At 44.5% G+C, this 18,076-nt stretch overlaps 1 protein-coding gene across 1 annotated transcript; it reads right to left on the minus strand.

Annotated features, from left to right (window-relative positions):
- Nucleotides 1-11,086: 11,086 nt before the first annotated feature.
- LOC123408237 (leucine-rich repeat receptor-like serine/threonine/tyrosine-protein kinase SOBIR1) lies at nucleotides 11,087-12,933 on the minus strand. Its single transcript, XM_045101391.1, has one exon. The coding sequence runs from the start codon at nucleotides 12,842-12,844 to the stop codon at nucleotides 11,369-11,371; it is 1,476 nt and encodes a 491-aa protein (XP_044957326.1). The 5' UTR covers nucleotides 12,845-12,933; the 3' UTR covers nucleotides 11,087-11,368.
- Nucleotides 12,934-18,076: the final 5,143 nt, after the last annotated feature.

The following is an 18,076-nucleotide window of genomic DNA, read 5'->3' on the forward strand; positions in this document are numbered from 1 at the left end:
TATAGTGGTGATTTAGGGCTGATTTGAGACAACTTTTTCCACGTGCAACTCAGATCTAGACATCATAGTTTTACCTCTAGATCGTATTTCTGCGGAGCTCGGGCGGAGCCGTGCAGGAGTATATCCTTCACCACCACCGGAGCGTTGTCACTCTGTCGGAGAACTCGTCTACTTCTCCATCCTGCTTGCTGGATCAAGAAGGCTGAGATCATCATCGAGCTGTACGTGTGCTGAACGTGGAGGTGTCGTCCGTTCAGCACTAGATCAGAACGGATCGTGAGACGGATCGCAAGAAGGTTTGTGCAACGGATCGCGAGACAGTTCGTGGGATGGATCGCAGGACGGTTCGTGGGACGGTTCGTGGGGCTGATCGAGGGACGTGAAGACGTTCCACTACATCAACCGCGTTTCTTAACGCTTCCTGCTGTGCGATCTACAAGGGTACGTAGATCCAAATCTCCTCTCCTAGATGGACATGACCATGATAGGTCTTCGTGTGCGTAGGAAATTTTTGTTTCCCATGCAACGTTCCCCAACAGTGGCATCATAAGCTAGGTTCATGCGTAGATGTAATCTCGAGTAGAACACAAAGGGTTTTGTGGACGGTTATGTTCGATTTGGTGCCCTCCATAGTCTTTTCTCGATTCAGCGGTATTGTTGGATTGAAGCGGCCTGGACCGACGTTATTCATACGCTTACGAAATACTGGTTTCATCGATTGACATGCAACCTCGTTGCATAAAGATGACTGGCGGGTGTCGGTTTCTTCAACTTTAGTTGAATTGGTTTTGACCGAGGCGGTCCTTGGAGAGGTTAAATAGTAATTTTCACATCTCCGTTGTGGTTTCTGCGTAAGTAAGATGCGATCTACTAGATACCCATAGCAGCCACGTAAAACATGCAACAACAATTAGAGGACGTCTAACTTTTTTTTGCACGGTATGCTTGTGATATGATATGGCCAATGACGTGATGTGATATATTGGATGTATGAGATGATCATGTTGTAATAGTTAATATCGACTTGCACGTCGATGGTACGGCAACCGGCAAGAGCCGTAGGGTTGTCTTTAAACTAACGTTTGTGTTTGCAGATACGTTTACTATATTGCTAGGACGTAGCTTTAGTAGTAATAGCATAAGTAGCACGACAACCCCGATGGCGACACGTTGATGGAGATCATGGTGTGGCACCGGTGACAAGAAGATTGTGTTGGTGCTTTGGTGATGGAGATCAATAAGCACATCATGATGGCCATATCATGTCACTTATGAAATGCATGTGATGTTAATCCTTTTATGCACCTTATTTTGCTTATAACGACAGTAGCATTATGAGGTGATGTCTCAATAAAATTTCAAGACGAAATTGTGTTCTCCCCGACTGTGCACCGTTGCGACCGTTCATCGTTTCGAGACACCACGTGATGATCGGGTGTGATAGACTCAACATTCACATACAACGGGTGCAAAACAGTTGCACACGCGGAACACTTGGGTTAAACTTAACGAGCCTAGCATGTGCAGACATGGCCTCGGAACACAAAGACCGAAAGGTCGAGCATGAATCGTATAGTTGATATGATTAGCATAGAGATGCTTACCACTGAAACTATTCTCGACTCGCGTGATGATCGGACTTGAGATAGTGGATTTGGATCATGTACCACTCAAATGACTAGAGATATGTACTTTTTGAGTGGGAGTTCTTAAGTAATATGATTAACTGAACTAATTATGATGAACATAGTCTAATGGTCTTTGCGAATTACGATGTAGCTTACGCCATAGCTCTACTGTTTATATATGTTCCTAGAGAAAATTTAGTTGAAAGATGATAGTGGCAACTTTGCAGACTGAGTCCGTAAAACTGAGGATTGTCCTCATTCTTGCGTAGAAGGCTTATGTCCTTAATGCACCACTCGGTGTGCTGCACCTCGAGCATCGTCTGTCGATGTTGCGAACATCTGACATACACATTTTTGATGACTGCGTGATAGTTCAGTGCGTAATACTTAATGGCTTAGAAGCAAGGCGCTAAAGACGTTTTGAAACATCGCGGAACATAAGAGATATTCTAAGAGATGAAATTGAGATTTCATGTTCGTGTCCTTGTTGAGAGGTAAGAGACCTCCGACAAGATTCTTTGCCTGCAAAGTAAAGGAGAAAATCTCAAATCGTTGAGCATGTTCTCAGATTGTCTGAGTACAACAATCGCTTGAATCAAGTGGGAGTTAACCTTCCAGATGAGATAGTGATGGTTCTCCAAAGTCACTGCCACCAAGCTGCTAGAGCTTCATGATGAACTATAAACATATCAAGGATATGATGATCCTTGAGCGATTCGCAATGTTTGACACTACGAAAGTAGAAATCCATAAGGAGCATCAATTGTTGATGGTTAGTAAAACCACTAGTTTCAAGAAGGGCAAGGGCTAGAAGGGATACTTCATGAAATGGCAAACCAGTTGCTGCTCTAGTGAAGAAACCCAAGACTGAACCCAAACCCGAGACTGAGTGCTTCTGTTATGAGGGGAACAGTTAGTGAGGCGGCGCTACCCTAGATACTTGGTAGATAAGAAGGTTGGCAAAGTCGACAGAAGTATATTGATGTGTACTTTACTAGTACTCCCAGTAGCACGAGGGTATTGGATACCTGTTCGGTTGCTAAGTGATTAGTAACTAGAAATGAAAGCTACGTTATAAACGGAGACTAGCTAAAGGCAAGGTGACGATATGTGTTGGAAGTGTTTCCAAGGTTGATGTGATCAAACATCGCACGCTCCCTCTATCATCGGGATTGGTGGTAAAACCTAAATAATTGTTATTTGGTGTTTGCGTTGAGCATGAACATGATTGGATCGTGTTTATTGCAATACGATTATTCATTTAAAGAGAATAATAGTTATTCTATTTGCTTGAATAATTACCCTCAATGGTTTATTGAATCTCGATCGTAGTGTTACACATGTTCATAAAATTGGTGCCAAAAGATACAAAGTAATAATGATAATACCACTTAGTTGTGGCACTGCCACTTCAGTCATGTCGGTGTAAAATGCATGAAGAAGCTCCATGCTGATGGAACTTTGTACTTACTCATTTTTGAAACATTTGAGACATGCAAACCATACCTGTTGGTATAAACGCATGAAGAAACTCCATGCGGATGGATCGTTTGGATTCACTTGATTTTGAATCACTTGAGACATGCAAATCATGACCACGTGAAACAAGAGAGTAACTTGTTGGGAGTAATACATTTTGATATGTGCAGTCCAATAAGTGTTGAGGCACGTAGTGGATATTGTTATGTTCTTAGTTCACTGACGATTTGAGTAGATACAGGAGTATTTACTTGATGAATCACAAGTCTGAAATATTGAAAAGTTCAAAGCTATTTCAGAGTGAAGATTGTCGTGACAAGAGGATAAACTGTCTACGATATGATCATAGAGATGAATATTTGAGTTACGAGTTTTTGGTACGCAGTTAAGACAATGTGAAAATTGTTTCGCGGTTCATGCCACCTGGAACACCATAGTGCGATGATGTGTCTGAACGTCATAGCCACGCCCTATTTGATATGGTGCATACTATGATGTCTCTTATCGAATTACCACTGTCGTTTATGGGTTATGCATTAGAGACAACCGCATTCACTTTAAATAGGGCACCGCGTATTTTCGTTGAGATGACACAGTATAGACTATGGTTTGGAGAAACCTAAGTTGTCGTTTCTTGAAAGTTTGGGGCTGCGATGCTTATGTGAAAAAGTTTCAGTCTGATAAGCTCGAACCCAAAGCGGATAAATGCATCTTCATAGGATATCCAAAACAGTTGGATACATCTCTATCTCAGATCTGGAAGCAAAGTGTTTGTTTCTAGAAACGGGTCCTTTCTCGGGGAAAGGTTTCTCTCGAAAGAATTGAGTGGGAGGGTGGTGGAACTTGATGAGGTTAGTGAACCGTCACTTCAACCAGTGTGTAGCAGGGCGCAGGAAGATGTTCGTGTGGCGCCTACACCAATTGAAGTGGAAACTAATGATGGTGATCATTGAGCTTTGGATCAAGTTACTACAAACCTCATAGGTCAACAAGGTCGCGTACTGCTGCAAGGTCATGTTGTTGAACAACAATGAACCTACGAGCTATGGAGAAGCGATGGTGGGCCCGGATTCCGACAAAAGGTTGGAGGCCATGAAATCCGAGAGAGAATCCATGTAGACTTTGGAAGAACTACTTGATGGTCATAAGACTATTGAGTAAAGATGGATCTTTAAAAGAAGACAGAAGATGATGGTGACTATTCACCATTAAGAAAGGCTCGACTTGTCGCAAAGATGTTTTCGACAAGATCAAAGAGTTGACTATGATGAGACTTTCTCACTCGTAGCGATGCTCAAATTATGTTGGAATTATGTTAGTATTTGTTGTATTATTTATGAAATATTGCACATAAGATGTCGAAAGATTGTTTCCTCGACGGTTTCCCTGAGGAAAGGTTGTATGTGATACAACCAGAAGGTTTTGTCGATCCTAAGGATACTAACAAGTATGCAAGCTCCAGTGATCCTTTCATAGGACTGGTGCAAGCATCTCGGAGTTGGAATATACACTTTGATGAGATGATCAAATCTTTTGGGTTTGTGCAAGGTTTATGAGAAACTTGTATTTCCAAAGAAGTGAGTGGGAGCACTATACAATATCTGATAAGTATATGTGGTTGACATATTGTTGATCTGAAATAATGTAGAATTTCTGTGAATCATAAAAGGTTGTTTCAAAGGAGTTTTTTAGAGGAAGACCTGGATAGAGCTATTTGAACATTTAGCGTCAAGATCTATAGAGATAGATCGAAACGCTTAATAGAACTTTCAAATGAAATGCATGCCTTAACAAGTTTTTTAAGGAGTTCAAAATAGATCGGCAAAGAAGGAGTTCTTGGTTGTGTTGTAAGGTGTGAATATGAGTAAGACTCAAAAACCCAACCACGGCAGAAGAAAAAGAAAGGATGAAGGTCATCCCCTATGCCTTAGCCGTAGGCTCTAAAGTATGCCAAGCTGTGTACCGCACCTAACGTGTGCCTTGCTACAAGTCTGTTAAGAGGTACAGAGAGTGATCCAAGATTGAATCACTGAATAGCGGTCAAAGTTATCCTTAGTAACTAATGGACTAAGGAATTTTTCTCGGTTATGGAGGTGGTTAAAGAGTTCGTCGTAAAGAGTTACGTTGATGCAAGCTTTGACACTAATCCGAATAACTATGAGTAGTAAAACGGATTTGTATAGTAGAGTAGATATTTGGAGTATTTTCGAATAGCACGTAGTAGTAGCATCTATAAGATGACATAAAGATTTGTAAAGCACACACGGATCTGAAAGATTCAGAACCGTTGACTAAAACCTCTCTCACGAGCAAGACGTGATCAGACCCCAGAACTATATGGGTGTTGGATTCGTTGAAATCACATGGTGATGTGAACTAGATTATTGACTCTAGTGCAAGTGGGACACTGTTGGAAATATGCCCTAGAAGCAATAATAAATTAGTTATTATTATATTTACTTGTTCATAATAATAATTTATTATCCATGCTACAATTGTATTGATTGGAAACTCAAATACATGTCTGGATACATAGACAACACACTGTCCCTAGTGAGCCACTAGTTGACTAGTTCGTTGATCAAAGATGGTCAAGGTTTCCTAACCATAGGCAAGTGTTGTAACTTGATAACGGGATCACATCATTAGGAGAATCATGTGATGGACAAGACCCAAACTATGAACGTAGCATATTGATCGTGTTGTTTTATTGCTATTGTTTTTTGCGTGTCAAGTATTTGTTCCTATGACCATGAGATCATATAACTCACTGGCACCGGAGGAATACCTTGTGTGCATAAAACATCACAATGTAACTGGATGACTATAAAGGTGCTCTACAGGTATCTCCGAAGGTGTCCGTTGAGTTAGTATGGATCAAGACTGGGATTTTTCACTCCGTGTGACGGAGAGGTATCTCGGGGCCCACTCGGTAATACAACATCACACACAAGCCTTGCAAGCAATGTGACTAAGTGTAAGTCACGGGATCTTGTATTACAGAACGAGTAAAGAGACTTGCCAGTAACGAGATTGAAATACGTATGCGGATACCGACGATCAAATCTCGGGCAAGTAATATATCGAAGGACAAAGGGAATGACATACGGGATTATATGAATCCTTGACACTGAGGTTCAACCGATAAGATCTTCGGAGAGTATGTAGGATCCAATATGGGCATCCAGGTCCCGCTATTGGATATTGACTGAGGAGTACCTTGAGGCATGTCTACATAGTTCTCAAACTCGCAGGGTCTGCACACTTAAGGTTCGACGATGTTTTAATATAGTTGAGTTATATATGTGTGGTTACCGAATGTTGTTCGGAGTCCCAGATGATATCAGGGACGTCACGAGGGTTTCTGGAATGGTCCGGAAACGAAGATCGATATATAGGATGACTTCATTTGGTTACCGGAAGGTTTTCGGGCATTACCGGGAATGTACCGGGAGTGATGAATGGTTTTCGAAAGTTCACCGGGAGGGGGGCAACCCTCCCCGAGGAAGCCCAAAGGCCCTAGGGGTGGCGCACCAGCCCTTAGTGGGCTGGTGGGACAGCCCAAGAGGGCCTAGGCGCCATAAAGAGAAAACCAAATAAAATAAGAAGAAAAAAGAAAGGTGGGAAGGAAGAGAAGGACTCCACTTTCCAATCCTTGTTGGACTAGGATTGGAGTAGGACTCCTCCTCTCCTTTTGGCCGGCGCACCCTTGAGGGCTTGGCCCTCAAGGCAAGCCTCCTTCCCCTTCCTCCTATATATAGTGGTGATTTAGGGCTGATTTGAGACAACTTTTGCCATGTGCAACTGAGATCTAGACACCATAGTTTTACCTCTAGATCGTATTTCTGCGGAGCTCGGGCGGAGCCGTGCAGGAGTAGATCCTTCACCACCACCGGAGCGCTGTCACGCTGCCGGAGAACTCATCTACTTCTCCATCTTGCTTGCTGGATCAAGAAGGCCGAGATCATCGTCGAGTTGTACGTGTGTTGAACGCGGAGGTGCCGTCCGTTCGACAGTAGATCGGAACGAATCGTGACATGGGTCGTAAGACGGTTCGTGCAACGGATCGCGAGACGGTTCGTGGGACGGATCGCGGGACGGTTCGTGGGACGGATCGTGGGTCGGTTCGTGGGGCTGATCGAGGGACGTGAAGACGTTCCACTACATCAACCGCGTTTCTTAACGCTTCCTGCTGTGCGATCTACAAGGGTACGTAGATCCAAATCTCCTCTCATAGACGGACATCACCATGATAGGTCTTCATGTGCGTAGGAAATTTTTGTTTCCCATGCAACGTTCCCCAACAGCAACCCAGGACAATCAAATAGCTCAAGCAATCGCAACACTTCCATCGGTCAACATCACTCCACAGCCTCGAGCTAGTCAAGGCCACCCAGCTTCGATAGCCGCGTCGCTCGATCGGAACCCCACCGGCCACCGCTGAACCCTCGATTGGGTCACTCGGCTAGCGACTCGAGCAACTAACCGGATACACGGGGCATCTCAATGGGGAGAGGGTGGCTCACCCAAGAGGATCCTCACTCACTCTCACAGCAGGGCCGGCAAAATCCGGGGCCTTATGCGAAACTACAATTTGGGCCCTATCTCGCAAAAAAATAATGTATATATATCTCGTAAAAAAAGTTATAACATATATAGTATAATGTCTTGCATAATAATTAAACATATAAAAAAATCATACCTATCATACTAACGGTTGCTATTTATTTGAACATCCTCATTCTTTTAGTATTTTTTGTAATGAAATCTTCAATGATATATTTCTAATCATTCTTCTCCAACACTTCACTCTTAAGTGCTACTTGTGCTCAAATTATTGAGTCTTTGTTGTTTCAAAAAATGTTCTGTATTTTCAAATAATATTTTTGGATTTTCAAAAAATGTTGATGATTTTTAAAAAATATTTTATGTTTTCCAAAATTTGTTCTTGGTTTCAAAATTTGTTCTTAAGATTCAAATTTGTTTTCAATTTCAAATTTTGTTATTAAGATTCAAAAAATGCTCGTCCTTTAAAAAATTATTCGTGCTTTCAAATAAGGTCGGGTTTTTTTCAAAATTGTTCCTCGTTTCAAAATTTTGTTCTCAAGACTAAATGAATGTTTGTGCTTTAAAAAACTGTTCGCGCTTCCAAATTTGTTCAGGAATTTTCAAAATTGTTCTCGATTTTAAAATTTGTTCGCTAGGTTCAAAATATGTTCATGCTTTTAAAAATTGTTCGTGCTTCCATATTTCTTTGGGTTTTTATCAAATTGATCTCGTTGCAAAATTTTGTTCTCAAGATTCAAAAAATGTGCGTGCTTTGAAAAATTGTTCGCACTTCCAAATTTGTTCAGGATTTTTCATAATTTTTCTTGGTTTCAAAATTCGTTCTCAAAATTCAAAAATATTCATGCTTTAAAAAAAAATTTGCACTTCCAAATTTGTTCCGGCTTTTTCAAAACTGTTCTTCATTTCAAAAACAATTCTCAAGATTCAAAAGATGTTCGTGCTATAAAAAATATATTCATGCTTCCAATTTTATTCACGACTTTTCAAAACTGTTCTCCATTCCAAATTTGTTCTCAAATTTCAAAAAATGTTCGTTCTTGAAATATTTGTTTGCGCTATCAAATTTGTTCGGGATTTTTCAAAATTGTTCTCGTTTTCAAAATTCAGAAAAGGCTTGTTCTTTAAAAAATTGTTCGCGCTTCCAAATTTGTTTAAGATTTTTCAAAATTGTTTTTCAAATTCGAAAATTATTTATTGCTTCAAATACAAAAGGAAAGGAAAAAAGGAATGAAAAAATGACCGAAAAAAAGAAAATAAACACAAAAGAGAAAACGTAATAGAAAAAAGTAACGAAACTAGGCTGGACTAGTCAGGACGCCGGCCCTGTGCGGTTCAGGAGCCATACTGTATTTCCGTTCTCTTTTTCTGTTTACTATTCACGAATGGCCCGGCCCGAGTGTTGTAAGGTCTGCAGCGAGAGATCCTTTCCGGCTCACTTATGGCGAAAAATAGCATTTTCTTTAACTAGGCAGGTCGAGTTGGACGACACGACGTTTCCTATTTGGCGCGACAAGCATCAATTAATATGCATTTTTATTTACTAGCACCGGCGTTTGTAAAATGGCCGGCCCATCTAGACGTCGGTCGGCGATTTTACTTTTTAAGATTCTTAAAGGTTTTTAAGTATTGATGAACTTTTTTCACTTTCAAAGAATGTTTTGAAGTTTTCTTTGAAAATCGAAGAACCTTATCTAAAATATTTGAATTCTATTAATTTTATAATATCGAAGAACTTTTTGAATTTTATGAACATTTTTTTCAAAATTGATGATTTTTTATAAAAATTGATGAATTTTGTAAAGATTTATGAACTTTTTTTTCAATTCAGTGAACTGATTTTAAAAATACATGAACTTTTTCTCAATTTCTATGATTTTTTTAAAAAAATAATGAAATTTAATGAACTTTTTCCAAATTGGATGAACTTTTCTTTCAATTTAAAGATTTGTTTTTTAAAATTGATGAAGTTTTTTCAAAATTGATGTATCTTTCTTAAAGATATGGACTTTTTTTCAAATGGATGAACCTTTTTCTTTAAATCTGTAATTTTTTGTGATTTTATATTTTGATTTTCATAACAAATAGAAAGTATAAGCTTTTGTTTCTATTGAATCAACAGAAAAAAAAAACCGGATAGCCAGCTAGTGGGCCGGTCCATGCCAGCGATGCTGCAGGCGCCGAATAGTTAACGGCCCCCTGCACCGCTGCATAGGAGCTCCCAGGCAACACGCGTGCTGGACTCCCTGACATAGACACAACATAGTAAGGAAACGGTACTGCCCATCGGTATATTTAACCTATCAACACGTCTGATTTTGTCTATCTTGAGCCTATTTTCAGCAAATTTTTGGGCTAAAAATGTGTCGTGTCCGTGCCGGTACTCGTTAAAACCTCACGGTCCAAGCACAACCCTGGGTAGGCCACATGCCAGCACATGTCGTTTATGGTCATGTTGGGCCAGGCATGCGGGCTATCGGGCCAGCATGCTAAGACCGGCCCAGTTGGTTAGGTTAATGATGCTCAGTCTATTCGAGCACAATCTTTCGCTCAAAAAGGAAGATTCGATTACAATCTTTGGTTGGCTCGTCTTCATGGATTTGATGATGTCCGTTGTCTTTAACTTTGGTTTGATTGGGGGTTTCTTTGCAACGTAGAATTGCAAGTAACAGTTGTTGTTCTGTGTTATGTATGTTTGTCGGGTTGATTGTGGGGTCATAATTTTTTTAACGCATAGTCCGTATGCTGTCTGATCCACCGTTTTTTCCTGAATTTTCAATAATTAACTGAATAATTCAATTTTTTAATTAATTGATGAGGCAAAATTTTGACTTTTGATTTGGAAAACAATCAAGCAGCGAAGAGACTAGGTGGTGTTGTGACGGGACGCCCAAGTCCATTGCAGCCTCATACCCAACGGAGGTCCCGTCGTTCCTCCCCATCTATTCTTCCGGTCGCTCATCGACACTAATGGACCCCCATCGCTGAAGCTGTAGAGCATGACAGGGTGAACAGATGCAGCGAACACGAGCACGAGCATGACAGGGTGAACAGATGCAGCGAACACAAATAGGAGTACTCTCTCTTTCCGGGTGTATAGGGGTACCAGTGGGGAAAACGGCAACTTTTCTTAATTGTTTGTCCAATTTATTTAACTTTCATCATATCCATCTTGATCCGGTGGTCTATTTTCTCCAGTTCTCCACTACCACAAGACGATGCATACAAAAGCTAGGCGCGACTCGTTCCAATTAAGACATCAGTGCACCAGTAGCTCCGAAAAGTGCTTACCACATCAGTGCACCGCAGGTAACGCCATCTGGTGGATCAAGCTTATGGATCCGATCATATGACGTGATTCATAATCATTCTTCAGATACGCAGTTGGATCTTGTAAACAACACACGTCCATGTCAAGAAAAATATACCCGTCCCAAATCTCATTTGCATGAAATAGTATAGCGTGTTACACGGATACTCCATCTCCTTTCCGGTCCTTATCGATCGACCGGCCCCATGCTTGACCCGCTGACCCAGCACTTGCCACATTATTCTACACACAGTCACGCATGACACATACCCAATTGATTAATTGAAGACGACGACGACGACCAATACTTACACGAATTTCGGCTTGTTCAACTGCTGCCTGATTTGGGCATGCACGCGACGATACGTTACTAGTAGTTGTGGTTCTAGTTCTTGATTTGGGCAAGCATGCAGCGCACGTCCTTGGCGGCGGGCCGCTCCTTGGGGTCGTCGGCGGTGCAGAAGACGGCGATGCGCAGCACCAGCAGGATCTGCTCCTCGTGCCCGGCGCCGGCGATGGCGGGGTCGATGGCCTCCGCGTAGTCGCCGTTCTGCACCACCCGGCGCAGCCACTTGACGAGCCCGACCTCGTCCACCTCCGTCACGAAGAACTGGTCCGTCGGCTCCTTGCCCGTCGCCAGCACCGCCAGGATCACCCCGAAGCTGAAGATGTCGCACTTGGCCGTGAACTTGTACGTCTGGTGGTACTCCGGCGCGATGTACCCCATGGTGCCGGCGACGTGCGACGTCGACACGTGGGTGTGATCGTCCGGCATCGCCTTGGCCAGCCCGAAGTCGGCGATGCGGGCCTCCATGTCGTCGTCCAGCAGGATGTTGGCCGGCTTCAGGTCGCGGTGGATGATCTGCGGCTGCTGCAGCACGTGCAGGTACTCCAGCCCCGACGCGATGCCCACCGCCACGCGGAGGCGCGCCGGCCACGCCAGCCGCACCCCGCCGTCGCCGCCGCCCTCCTCCAGCTCTGATGGCGTCGGCTTGAGCGCGTTGTGCAGGCTGCCGTTCTTCATGTACTCGTACACGAGGTAGTGGCAGTCCGGCCGCGGCACGTGCGCCGCCAGCGGCAGGAGGTTGCGGTGCCGGATGTGCCCCACCGTGCGGATCTCCGACTGTATCTGCCGCGACCACTTGTCCAGCTGCCGGCTCTCCTCGTCGCTCAGGTTGTTGTTCTGCCCGTGGCCGTCGCCCACCTGCTTCTTGATCTTCTTGATGGCGATGAACTTGGGCTCCTCCCCCTCGGTCTCCACGGGGAGCTGCGCCTTGAACACCTCGCCGCACCCGCCGCGCCCGATCACGGCCAGAGAGGAAAGCATGTCCTCCTTCTCCAGGAACGCCAGGTGGTCCGCTCGCTTGATCAGCTTCGGGGTGAAGATCACCATGCCGGACTTGTTCCGGTACCGCCCGCGGATGCAGTTGAGCGCCAGCCGGAACAGCACGGACACGCCCAGCCCCGAGATGACGCCGGCGAGGGACCCGACCACGAACCCTATGATCCAGTTGCGCACCCTGTGCTTGTGGCTCCGGTGGTGCTTGCCCTGCTCGGCCGCCGGTGGCGCCGACGGAAAGGTGCCGTTGTTTGCCGCCGGCGACGAGGTGCGGTTCTTCTGTTTTCCACCGCCGACGGTCGAGTTGGGGGCGTTCTCCGCGAGGACGTACCGGTGCGGCACCCCGGTCCGGCGGTGGTGCACATGCCGGATCCCCGGACGGGACCGGCGGGCCATGGCAGAGCGCATGACGGCGTGGCGGCTGTCATAGCACTGGACAGCTGAGACGAGGAGGAGGAGCGTGGCGAGAGAGACGAGGAAGAGGACGGGACGCTTGCTCGGCGTACCTGCCGCTAACGCCATTGTCACCAAACGTTTAGCTCGTTGCTCGTGTGGGGAGGAAGGTTCCGGCTTATGTGGGGGACGGGGTGGGTGGAGACTGGAGAGCAGAGCTATTAATAATGGCCTAGTTGGGGATTACCGTGTGGAAACAATGCACGGCTACGATGCGTTTGTGGAATGGATGGACGTGCCAGATTGGCGTGAGGGGGACATATCGCGACCGGCCCGGTCTTATTGGCGGGAAACGACCGTTGACTCGAGGCAAGTCAAGAACCGGCCAGCACGGCGAGGGAGGAATGAAAATGACTATTACGGTCATTTTTCTTTTTATGAAAATGACTATTGTGCCCCTAAAAATCTGGAAAGATTCTCACGTCCCATGAGCGTGGATTTTTTTTTCTCCCGGGCTTCATGTGTGGGTGTGTTTTTCAGAACATCTTAAAATCTAATTTAAATATATATATGCAAGTCATCACATCATCAAAAATGGCGTGGAGTATTATTCGCATACATTCTTTTTTATATAATTCCATTGTTATAAATTTCTATAGAAATATGACGGTGTCCCGTCTAAGGGGCCTTCTCACCACATCGACTCACAGCCTGTCCCACCGGGCTAAGGACTCCTTGTCGATTCCGCCCTAGACAAGTTGAGCGGGTCGTGGCACATATGAAAAAGATTTCAGAAGGCTTGTCGTGCAAGACCAGATGCTCGATTCATGGAGGAATCTACCTCCTCATATGTATCCTTGTCGGTTTGGCCCTCTCAAGTTTCATCGTTGCGCTTAGAGTTGTATAGGTGGTCGATAAAACTTGAAAGAATATTAATTCTATCTTTAGCACCTAGTTGGGTTTAACATTCTTATTTATTAAAAGGCTACAAACGAACACCTACACTTGTGGGTTATCAGGCACCACACCGTACACGTCACCACATAATGCCCAAGCCCTTGCAAAAATAATACACCGAATAAAAACATCGACTCAGTATGCGAACGATTCGTATACCCAACATGTAAAAATAAATAAATGAAAGGTAGATGCTGTGGAGATTTATTAGCTACGGAGTTTGAGAGATAATCAACATTAATTACAAAGCAAATGATCATTTAGAAAAAAAACTTCGACCTCAATCGTCGAAAGGAATCAATTGGAGGTGTTTTTGCCCTCATACGGGCACGCGTACGACCGAGTGCGTTCGTATGGAACGCTGTCGTTGGTTTTGGTAATTAATATCCTCCGTCACTAATACTTGTGATCTGCCTAGTATTTTCTGTGAAGAGGAACGGGTAGTTGCAACACAATGCGGGAAATTATTATCCTTAGTTAAGAAACCAAGGTTTATCGAACCAATAGGAATATCAATCATCAATCGTCTTCAGCTGATGCACATAAAATAGAAAACAACTTGGACCCAACGCGAGCAAGAGGGTTGTCAATCCTCTTGATCTTGTTATTTGCAAGCGAATGAGGTGTGTATAATTGTAAATTGCAAAATAAAATAAAAGAAAAATAAGAACAACGAGGAAATTATAAGTTTTCTGAATATATAAGTGAATAAACCCGGGGGGCCATAGTGTTCTCTAGTGGCATCTCTCATGAAAGCAACATACGGTGGGTAAACAAATTACTGTTGGGCAATTGAGAGAAAGCGGATAGTTATGTGATTTTCACGGCAATTATCATGTGAATATAGGCATCACATCCATAAGAAATAGGCCGATTCCTGCCTACACCTACTACTATTACTCCACTTCAAGAGCGCTTCTATGTTTGCATCTCTACGTATTAAGTTCATGACAAACAGGGTAATGCATGGAGAACGATGACATGATGTAGACAAAGTAAACTCAACTAATATGAATAAACTCCATCATTTTATCCTTAGTGGCAACAACACTCAAAGTGCGTTACATCGACTAGAGGGGGGGGGGGCGAATAGGCGATTTTTACAATTTCATCACTGAGGAAATTCCTAGTGAGAAAAGTCCTCAGTCATGAACTGAGTGCATCGGAAATAGTACAAAGTCAGAAGTGCAAAAACATCTACTTCAAAGTACTCACCGTGATTTCAGCGATTCGGTTTGCACAAGTCACAAGTATAGATGAAAGTCTTCAACATGCAATTGAGGAAATGAGAGAGTTGAGGAAATAAAACCAGTAGCTTGATGAAGACAGTTGTTGATGACCCAGTTCCAACTGCTGTGATAGTTGCACGTCTGGTTTGGAGCGGCTTGATATTGAAACCAAAGGACACACAATCCCTACCGTATTCTCCTTGAGCTAAGGACACACATGTTGGAAATATGCCCTAGAGGCAATAATAAAGTGGTTATTATTATATTTCCTAGTTCATGATAATTGTCTACTATTCATGCTATAATTGTATTAACCAGAAACCATAATACATGTGTGAATATATAGATCACAATGTGTCCCTAGTGAGCCTCTAGTTGGCTAGCTCGTTAATGAATAGATGGTCATGGTTTCCTAATCATGGACATTGGATGTCATTGATAACGGGATCACATCATTAGGAGAATGATGTGATGGACAAGACCCAATCCTAAGCATAACACTAGATCATATTGTTCGTCTGCTAAAGCTTTTTCAATGTCAAGTATCATTCCTTGGACAATGAGATTGTGCAACTTCCGGATGTCGTAGGAGTGCTTTGGGTGTATCAAATTTCACAACGTATCTGGGTGATTATAAAAGGTGCACTACAGGTATCTCCGAAAGTGTCTGTTGTTGGTACGAATCGAGACTGGGATTTGTCACTCCGTGTGACGGAGAGGTATCTCTGGGCCCACTCGGTAATGCATCATCATACTGAGCTCAATGTGACTAAGGAGTTAGCCACGGGATGATGTGTTACGGAAGGAGTAAAGAGACTTGCTGGCAACGAGATTGAACAAGGTATAGGGATACCGACGGTCGAATCTCGGGCAAGTATCATACCGGTAGATAAAGGGAATTGCATACAGGATTGATTGAATCCCCGACATCGTGGTTCATCCGATGAGATTATCGTGGAACATGCGGGACCCAACATGGATATCTAGACCCCGTTGTTGTTTATTGACCAGAGAGGTGTCTTGGTTATGTCTGCATGGTTCCCGAACCCGTAGGGTCTACACACTTAAGGTTCGATGACGCTAGGGTTGTAATGGGAATAGTATGTGGTTACCGATGGTTGCTTGGAGTCATCGATGAGATCCCGGACGTCAGGAGGAGTTCCGGAATGGTGCGGAGGTAAATATTCATATATAGGAAGTGGAGTTTTGATCGCCGGAAGAGTTTCAGAGATCACCGGTAATGTACCGGGACCACCGGAAGGGTTCCGGGGGGGTCCACCGGGAGGGGCCACCAGCCCCAACATACCATGGGCCGAAAGTGGATGGGAACCAGCCCCAAGGTGGGCTGGTGCGCCACCCACCTAAGGCCCAAGGCGCACAAGAGGCTAAGAGGGGCAACCCTAGGGCATGGAGGGACTACCTTGGGCTCCAAGCCAGCCCTAGGGTGCCGCCCCTCCTCCCATCTTGGCCGTCGCACCCCCTAGGGTTTTCCCTAGGGGTGGCCGGCCCTCCTCCTCCTGCCTCCTATATATAGTGGAGGGTTTTGGGGGCTGCAAACAACACAATTTCTCTCTCCCTCAGCGCAGCCCTACCTCCACTCCTCCTCGTCCTCCACGGTGCTTGTCAAAGCCCTCCGACAGAACTGCATAGCTCCACCGTCACCACGCCGTCGTGCTGCCGGAGCTCTCCCTCAACCTCTCCTCTCTCCTTGCTGGATCGAGGCATAGGAGACGTCATCGGGCTGCACGTGTGTTGGACGCGGAGGCGTCGTTGTTCGACGCTTAGATCGGAATCCACCGCGATCTGAATCGCTACGAGTATGACTCCATCAATCGCGTTCTAGTAATGCTTCCACTTAGCGATCTTCAAAGGTATGAAGATGCTCTACCCCATTGCTCGTTGCTGGTTTCTCCTAGATAGATCCTTGTGAAGCGTAAGTTTTTTTTTGAAATTACTACGTTCCCCAAGAGTGGCATCCGAGCCAGGTTCTATGCGTAGATTCTATGCACGAGTATAACACAAAAGTTGTGGGCGATGATTTTGTCAATTGCTTGACGTTACTAGTCTTATCTTGATTCAGCGGCATCGTGGGACGAAGCGGCCCAGACTGACTTTATACGTTCTCTTACGTGAGACTCGTTCCACTGACCGGCGTGCACTTGTTGCATAAGGTGGCTAGCGGGTGTTTGTCTCTCCCACTTTAGCCGGATCAGATTCGATGAAGAGGGTGCTTATGAAGGGTAAATAGCATTGGCATATCAACGTTGTCACTACTAGGGAAATGCTTATAGGCAGGACCTCAGTAGTAGCACTGGAAAAAATCAAACGCTGCTGCTAATTAGCAGTAGCGCTGATCCAGTTAAGCGCTACTACTAACACCTTAGCAATGGTGTGCTTATCAAAAACGCGCTACTACTATGCGGGACCAGATGATGCCACCGATGGTAGCTGTAGTAGCACCGTTGCCCAAAATCCAGCGCTACTTCTAAGTGTTTAGCGGTAGCGCTTTGTTTTGCAGCACCGCTGCTGCTAGTGGGCCCCACTTAGTAGTAGTGCTCGCATGTGACAAGCGCTACTACTAATAGCATAGCAGCAACGCTTTCTGGTATGCAGCACTACTGCTAGTCACGGCTGGTGCCGCCTTTTTACCCCCTCCCCCTCCTCTCCCCCACTTTGACCTCCTGCCTCCTTTCCCCTCTCCACTCTCCACACCATTGTCGCTCTTCTTCTCTCTTCCTCCTACCTCTCTTCTCTCCTCATTAATGTCCCCCTCCACCATAACTCTCCTTCATAAATGGCCTATCTCACATCTCTCTTTGTCCTACCTCTCTTCCTCTCCCCATTAATGCCCCCTCCATCATAACTCCCTCTCAATTAGTTAGATAGCTAGATTCACCTCTCCTCCCCAGCAACTAGATCTAGCTAGCTATTTAGCCATCCACGCGTGCTCTTCCGATCCGTCTCTCTCATCATCTCTCTCGATCGGTCTCTCTCAGGAGATATATAGGTGAGTAAAAAAAGTTGTTCATTTAAAGAATGGGAATATGTGTGTGAATGAGAATATGTGTGTTTGGGATATATATATATATATGGAGAGATTTGTGCGAGTGTGACATGCCCTCGAGTTGCTTATGCTTTGCCGAAATGTCGATTAATTTCCGTTTCGATGAATTTC

Source organism: Hordeum vulgare, chromosome 7H (genome assembly GCF_904849725.1).
Source record: "Hordeum vulgare subsp. vulgare chromosome 7H, MorexV3_pseudomolecules_assembly, whole genome shotgun sequence".
Classification (NCBI taxonomy): domain Eukaryota; kingdom Viridiplantae; phylum Streptophyta; class Magnoliopsida; order Poales; family Poaceae; genus Hordeum; species Hordeum vulgare.

Excerpts from the sequence above, each read along its gene's own strand:
- LOC123408237 (XM_045101391.1), bottom strand. The coding sequence starts at position 12,844 with ATGGCGTTAGCGGCAGGTACGCCGAGCAAGCGTCCCGTCCTCTTCCTC.